This window comes from Acanthisitta chloris, unplaced genomic scaffold (genome assembly GCF_000695815.1).
Source record: "Acanthisitta chloris isolate BGI_N310 unplaced genomic scaffold, ASM69581v1 scaffold20496, whole genome shotgun sequence".
Lineage (NCBI taxonomy): Eukaryota > Metazoa > Chordata > Aves > Passeriformes > Acanthisittidae > Acanthisitta > Acanthisitta chloris.
Genome location: NW_008679979.1, coordinates 6,978 through 14,772, shown reverse-complemented (window position 1 = coordinate 14,772; position 7,795 = coordinate 6,978). Strand labels below are relative to the sequence as shown.

At 44.1% G+C, this 7,795-nt stretch overlaps 1 protein-coding gene across 1 annotated transcript; it reads left to right on the top strand.

The window, feature by feature from the left end:
• Positions 1–149: 149 nt before the first annotated feature.
• HAUS8 (HAUS augmin-like complex, subunit 8) lies at positions 150–7,474 on the top strand (the record flags this gene model as incomplete). Its single annotated transcript, XM_009077551.1, has 10 exons — positions 150–205; positions 794–890; positions 1,677–1,790; positions 1,991–2,038; positions 2,297–2,352; positions 2,998–3,069; positions 3,567–3,725; positions 5,085–5,226; positions 6,347–6,488; positions 7,354–7,474. Coding segments are annotated over 10 exons (1,007 nt in total), but the record flags the coding sequence as incomplete, so codon positions are not given.
• Positions 7,475–7,795: the final 321 nt, after the last annotated feature.

The following is a 7,795-nucleotide window of genomic DNA, read 5'->3' as shown; positions in this document are numbered from 1 at the left end:
AGTGCCCCGACGGCTTCGGCTGCTGGAGTAGTGCCTAAAGTGAAGCGCAGAGGTGGGTGTAAGGGTGGACGCGCTTCAGCTGCGAACACCACCTCCCCTCCTCCCCGTTCGACCCGGCCCCGCCTGAGCTCTTCTTCCTTCTTTTCCAGAAGGAAGAATCGTGCCGTCTCGCTACCTGCAGTACACTCGGAAAACTACCAAGAAGGTAATTGTGTGCTGTGCTGCCAGGCTCGGGTGTCGCTCAGCGGAAGGTGGAGATCATCGAATTTTTAGGGGTTGGAAAGGAGCTTAGAGATGATCCAGCCCCAACCCCCTGCCCTAGGCAGGGATACCTCCCCACTAGACCAGTTTGCTCAAGGCTTCATCCAGCCTGGAATGAAACACTGCCAGGGTTGGGGCAGCCACAGCCTCCCTGGGCAGCCTGGGACAGTGTCTCACCACCCTCACAGGGAAAAACCTTTTTCTAATATCCAACCTAAACTTCCCCTCCTTCACTTTGAACCTGTTACCCCTTGTCCTGTCACTGCAGTTCCTAATAATGAGTCCCTCTCTGGCTCCCTGTAGGCCCTTTAGATACCCTGTGAGATGTTGTGTGGCAGCACCACCTCAGCACAAAGTGACTCTGCTGGGGTTGTAAGGGGCTTGTGGTGGGTTCTTAGGTGGGAACTCGGGGCTGAGGTGACCTGCAAAGCAGCAAGATGCTCTGGGATTGTAGTTGGTTGTTGTCAGCTTTCAAATCGAAGATAATAAGTATTGCTGATTATGCTCTGTCTTACCTGGTTTTGATTGTCAGGATACTTCAGGGAACTCCTCTTCATCTCGTTCTACTCTACCATCTTCTGGCTCTAAATCAAGATCGATTCTTTCTCAGAAACGTGAAGCTTCTGCTGGTAGGTTTTACCTGCCTCCCTGGGCAACCTGTCTCACCACCCTCACAGGGAAAAATTCTGCCTAATATCTAACCTAAATTTCCCTTTTTCAAATTATCCCCATTGCCCCTTGTCCTGTCACTCCAGTCCCTAACACAGATCCCTCTGCAGCTTACCTGAAGCTTCTTCAGCTCCTGGCAGGTTGCTCTGAGGTCTCCACACAACCTTCTCCTCTCCACTGATTAACAGTTACCTAATTTTTATTGATCAGTGTTCTGTTTCTTTGAAATCATTACCATAACCCCACCCTTAATTATCACATCTCCTCCCTTCCTTGCGCTTGCAATTAATTGAGGCTCTGGTCTTTGAGGTCTTCTGAGACTGTCTAAAAAAAAGTCTCTCTCCTGCTTTCTGCACAGGGTTTTGAACTGTTCTTTTCCTGTGGCCTCATAATTGCTCTACTTTTTCACTGAGCTTTAATAAACTCAATGTAAGTGACTAGAAATCCCAGTCTTAGTTCTCTTGCAAGAATTGTAAAAGAATCCTCTGGTAAGGCCTCAGCTTGACTTGTAAATTGTGAGGAAATGACACTATTCCTTTTGCACATTTTGAACAGTGAAGTGTTTGAGGGTAGCAGTGAATGACCTTATCTCAAGGTGAGTCAGGGAGTAGAAGTAGACAAGAGATGTGTATAAACCATGTGAAAGTTTGTGTGAGTTGGCCCCACATCACTGAAAGCAGATGCACTAGTGAACCTGTGCAGAACCTCTTCTCTTTCTTTAGACTGAAAACAGCTTTTTTCTGCAGGTGCTGCCCACAGCACGTTAAATCAGAGTGGTTTTGTTAAGGGTGACTTGCAGTCCACTTTTGTGAGTGAAGAAGCAATTGAGAGACCAGACCTTGATCTTTCAGCTATTAAAGGTAAACTTCCATTCATGCTCCATTTCTGCATCTGTTGTTTTTAATGTCTGTGCTGAAACTTGGTGATAAGAAACTGTGGTGTATTCACAGAAGGATTTTGTTAAATAAAGTGAATATTTTGAGTGTATTAAGATCCTTGGGGGTTCAATTAACCTCTCGATTTGTAGGATCTTTTGGGTGCTTTGTGCTTTTTGTTTAAGGTCAAAAATTTAGAGTGAAGTACTCTCAAGTCTTTGGTCCTGTAACAGGTGAGTTATAGGAACAGGGTTATAGGTGGGTTAAGGACTGAAAAGTGTCACATCTGTCTGTAACTGTCACTTAGAGCTAACTGCCCACATGATCCACATCTGCCCATGGCTGTGTCAGAGCCAGACATAAAGCACAGGTCCTCTTTACTGGCACACATCACAATTTTGGAGTTAACTCTGCTTTAAAAACCCTGATGGTTTGTTGACTCACCCTATGTGCTGTGGTACCACAGCAATAACTTTTCTGTTGTCATACAGGTAAAACTGCTGGCAAACAGACTCATTCAGCACCTACTTCCACAGAAAAGACAAAGGTAAGAACCACAGCAGGGCCAAGTCCCACTGCTCTCACTGGTAAGGATATTTGTCTTCAAATTTGTGACATGAAGTTTTCTGTTGATCTTTAATCCTGGTAAGAACCTTGAGGTCCTGGGATGATCTAAAGCCTCCTGGCAGAAGTGAGTTCTGCTGCTGGCAGTGCTTGATTGCTTGATCAGATACCTGGACACTGACCAGAGCTTTGCTTCCATTTGTTGTGGTGCAGAATCTGTTCCCATTCTAACATCTCCTCAAGTGGATTCCTTTTGCATTCCTGTCCATACTTTTCAATTACATCACATGAAGTGTTTTTTGACATCTTTGCTCAGAAAACTAACGTTGATTCATCCTTATTTGAAGTGCCTTATATAGGGATCTCATTCAGTGTAGCACTGAAACTTCCAGTTCTCTATCAGTATTATGAAAATCTGATAAAAATGTTACTAAAAATGGTGAAACAAAGAGCAAAAAGGTGTATTTAATGCACTGTTTAAAAACCCAAACTTTTCTCATTGAACTGACTCTTGTTGGTGATGATTCCAGACATGAACTGTTAGTAATGTATTTGGTAATTAATTTGCCCATTGAAGAAATAATTGTTTGACTACCAAACTTGATCTCCTTTATTTTCTTTCCTGAAGCAAAGGGATCCTGAAGATGTGATACAACAATTAGAATCTCAGACATTTCTCATGACTTATCTGAGAGCCAAGGTGAGAGTCAGGTATTTGCTGTTCCAGATAGAACTCAGTGTTGAGGACTTGTTTGATTTCCAAAGTGAAATGTTTCCTGATCCATACCAGTTAGTGTTTTGGGACTGGATGTGGTTATGGTTGTAAAACTGTAGGACTTGCTTTGAAAACTCTTAGAGTGAGTTCAGTGCCAGTTTATTAAGCTGGTGCTGGTTCTTGGGAAGTAAGGGGATGTAGGCGTTTGGGAAAACTGAAGGAGTCTGGCTGGAATCCAAGGCTGTAGCGGTGACTTTATTCCCTCAGGGCTGAATGTGTATTTACCTTTCTAAAAAGGAGCAGGGGAGGGGGAAAAGGATCAATGGGGGTTTAAATCTAATGCTCTGTGTTTATCACATGAACTCTCCTACTCATTGCTTGAAGCTCTGACCTGCTCTGAGGTTTGCATTTCTTTGTTCAGAAGATGTTAATGACTTAGATGTGGCATTGCTTTAATTGTGAATACTTTTGGGATGTAACAGGTAGAAAAAAACGTTGCTGCGCTGGAGGAAAAAGCAGAAGAAAACTTGATGGTGTTGTGCGAGGAAAAAATGAAGCTACAGGAGTGGATCTGCAAGTTGAAACGTGAGATTATGCTCAAAGAGAGAGAGAAGAGGCTCAGGGCAGAATTAGACAGACAGGTAAGCTTTAGTACCATTTGTGCCTCTCTTAGATTTAAAAAAGCTCATGTAGGAAGTAATTCTTCATCCAGAGACCATTTCTCTGCCTCTGTGGCCTGCAGAGGTGTCATTTTATGCACCTTTAAATACCTCCTTCCTGTTGAGGCATGTCCTGCTCTGTAGTAACCTGAGCTAATGCCTTTGCTGCTTTGCTGTCCCTTGTGGATGGGCAGGAAGGAGAAGTTCGAGCTGCTGGGAGGGGGCAGCAATTGCTGCCAGGGCAAGTTCCAGTTGGTGCTCAGGGGCTGAAAGAATCCAAATCCACATGAACATCCTGCACTTAAGCAATTCCAGTTATGGCTAGAGCTGAGACCATAGAATCACAGAATCAACGAGGTTGGAAAAGATCTCAAAGACCATCAAGTCCAACCCTACCGTGGTTACCAGACCATGGCCCTAAGTGCCACATCCAGTCTCAGCTTGAAAACCTCCAGGGATGGTGAATCCACCACCTCCCTGGGCAGCACATCCCAATGCCTGAGCACTCTCTCTGGAAAAAATCTCTTCCTAAGATCCAACCTAACCCTCCCCTGGCAGAGCTTGAGTCTGTGCCCTCTTGTCCTGCTGCTGGTTGCCTGGGAGAAGAGACCAACCCCCACCTGACTCCAACCTCCTGTCAGGGAGTTGCAGAGGGAGAGAAGGTCTCCCCTGAGCTTCCTCTTCTCCAGGCTGAACATCCCCAGCTCCCTCAGCCTCTCCTCATGGCACTTGTGCTCCAGTCCCTTCACCAGCCTCGTTGCTCTTCTCTGGACCTGCTCCAGCACCTCAATGTCCCTCTTGATCTGAGAGGCAAACTCTGAATGAGAAGTGAACACCTGTTCTGTATGGTTCTGTATGTTTGGACTGGATGATCTTAGAGATCTCCTCCAACCTTGATGGTTCTGTGATTCTGTATCTGTCTCATTCGTGTGTCAGCCAGCAGTAGTTCTGGTCTGGTTGTAAGAAGACAGGTTTCTAGGGAATAATTAATGTTTGAATAATTAGTTTTCAAAACTGAATCTCCCTTTGCTTATTAACAGATAGGCATTGCAAAACTCAAGCAAGGCTTTTGTAAAACACACTTGTGAACAACAGTGAGAGCATCTGATGTAAAGCCCTTTGCTTAGTGTGTTGCTGATACCTCTGAGCCTCAGGACCAGGGAAACTGGTATTGACCTGGGCATTTTGAGGTGGTAACAGATTGTATTATACCACAAACTTCTGGAGTTCCCTTGTCAGTGAGCACTTCAGAGTGATATTGGGGTTTTTTATAAGTGATTTTTCTGTGCTGAGCCAGGTCTGTAGTTACAAACCAGCTGCTTTATCTTGTGTCTCCTTCAGGTGGATGTGCTGACTCCCATTGTTGCTCTCTGTGCAAACTTTAAAGAGCAGTATGAAAACTTTGCAGCTTCCCTGGAGGCTACCAGACATGAACTAGCCATAAAGAATATTCACATAGAAGGAGATAAACTGGAATACCTTGGTATGGAAACATGATTTCTAAAATTTACTTTCAGAAACTGTGGGGATTTTGTTATGCTAAAAAAAGTTCTTACATTGTTACTGCTAAATCTGTGTGTGGCCACTGGAGGAATGTGGGGTGCTCTTAGAGCCTGGGTGGGCACTGGGCTGCAGCATTAGTCACACCTTGGGCTCTGTGCAGTTCTTATCTCTGTTTAACCACCAAACTGCACTGGAACAAGTGGGATTTTTTATCTTGCAGCAGGGAAAAAAATTAACTTTCTAACCTAGGTCAGTCTTCATATACACCTGCTGTAGCAAGTCCCTCTATATTGTAGCTGTACTCATGACATTCCTCCTCCTTTCTTGCTCCTAATGTGTAAACAAGTTGTAGAAATACTGTAATCCCTCCTTCTTTGAGGGATAGAGTCATTATTTCTTCTATTATTGGGTGTTGTTTTGGATCGGAGAACGTTTAATAAATCAGTACTTGTATTTTATATTGAAGTCTGGGCAAAAAGTTACCTTCTATTATTGGGTGTTGTTTTGGATCAGAGAATGTTTAATAAATCAGTACCTGTATTTTGTATTGAAGTCTGGGCAAAAAGTTATGTTTTTAAACTGCTGCTCTGCAAGAAATGAGATTCTTAAACCATTTACAATCATCTTTTTTTACACTTCTAAGCAAATGGAATAAATTTATTGGAGAACTTAGAGTTCTTGTAGGAAGACTAGAAAGGAATAGGTCCATTTTTGGGGTTTGTGAATGTGGAAGGAAGTGACTGGATAAATTTCCTGGTGGGGCTACATGCCAACAGCAGTATATGTAGCTGGCCAGGGAATTTTGGATGTTTAGAGCTTGTTTTTTCTCTCACATTTGTCCTATAAAAATCTATGACATACTTTTAATGACAGCTCAGTTAGCAGTTTTAATAGCCTGTTGCTGGTGCTAGTCACAGCAGCTAAAAATAACTTGGCTTTCACAGGTGTTTTTTTTTATGGTGTGTTTGTGAAAGCTGAACAAACAGTAGTTTTTCCATCCCCTGGTTCACCTGTCTCTGGGTTACTCCAGATGTGAAGTGTTTTGTACCAGCTGGTGCCACTGCACTGTTGAGTAATCCCTCTGATTTCTCCTCTTGCAGAAAAGGTGCAAAAGGAGTTAGCTGTCACAATGGAGCTCCTGAATGATGTTCTGCCAAGTGACCCAGAAGTTAGTACAGAAGTACTTAATGATCTGAAAGAGCTAAAAGTATCATCTCAGAAACTGAATAAAGAGCTTCAAAGGTAATTACAACACTAACTGCTCAAAGACAAATCTATAGCTCTCACCAGAACATAGACTGGAGGAGGATTAACTGTGAGGGGTTTGGTAGCACTGAGTTAATTCTGTTCCTGTTTCTGTCCCTGTCCTACCTACAGTCAAAGGAAGGATGTTTGGGGTTTTTGGTTTGTGTGTTGTAAGTGAACTCCTTTAGTGTGCCTTTCTGCCACTGCAGCTGAGAATTTCAGTGAGCAAGAGCAGCCCTGGTGAAGGGCAAATATGTATGAGTGGAGAGCTCCAGGAGACAGAGAAGTAAGCTGGAAACACTCTATCTTAACCACCCTGCAAATATATCTTCCTTGAGGAGGTACAAGGAGCCTAGAAAAAGTTCTTTTCTCCTCAAGTATTGTGTCAGCAAATAGAAAGTACCACTGAGAGTGTTCAACCCTGGCAATATTCATTCCAGGTTGGATGAGCCTTGAGCAACCTGCTCTGGTGGGAGGTGTCCCTGCCCAGGGCAGGGGTTGGGGCTGGATCATCTCTAAGCTCCATTCCAAGCCCTGAACAGTCTATGATTCTGTGAGTGTGAGGAAGAGATAAAGCATGGCAAATGTCCTTTCCTTCCTGCACTGCCCCAGGAGAGATTACAGCTAAAATCTTTGAAGATTGGCAGACTATAAAGCCAGGCATCTCCCCCTCCTACACACTACCCCTGCTCCCCCCCAGACTCTTGACTTTGGGAAGAAAATTCATACTGTACACTTTTTCTCTAATTCTGGTGGGGACATAGAAGGAGAAAGAGGCCAATGTCCAGGCAAATAGCTTTTGGGCTTAAGCAGAAGTTCTTGTCCTTCTTCAGAGTCACTGATGTAGCTTCACTTGTTGCAGGAGTGTCACAGGAGTGCAGACCCTGTCAGCTGAAGTCAGTAAAGAAGTTTCTCTGCATAACCAATGTGTCTGTGAGGAGCATCATGGACTGGATGTTGTGAAGCACTGGTATTTCAACTGAGCTCCCCTGTCAGTGTGCTGTGGGTAGGTACTGACTCAGTGCCTGCAGACTTGGTAGACTTCTATGTGAGCACACAGCTCCCCCAGATCTTCAGTCACACTGGAATCTGAAGCCAGCACCGTGTTGCCATTCCGTGTGCTCTCCCGTGGGGAGACATTGTGGCTCTCTCTCCATGGATTTCTGTGACAACTTCTTCCTCACTTTTGTGCCTTGACTACACTGAAAGGTAAAAAAAAAAAAAATAAGAACTGGTATTCCTGGCAAATATGAGCTATGTGTTAGTGTACAGCAAGGTTGTTGGTCACTCACCAGAAGTGAACA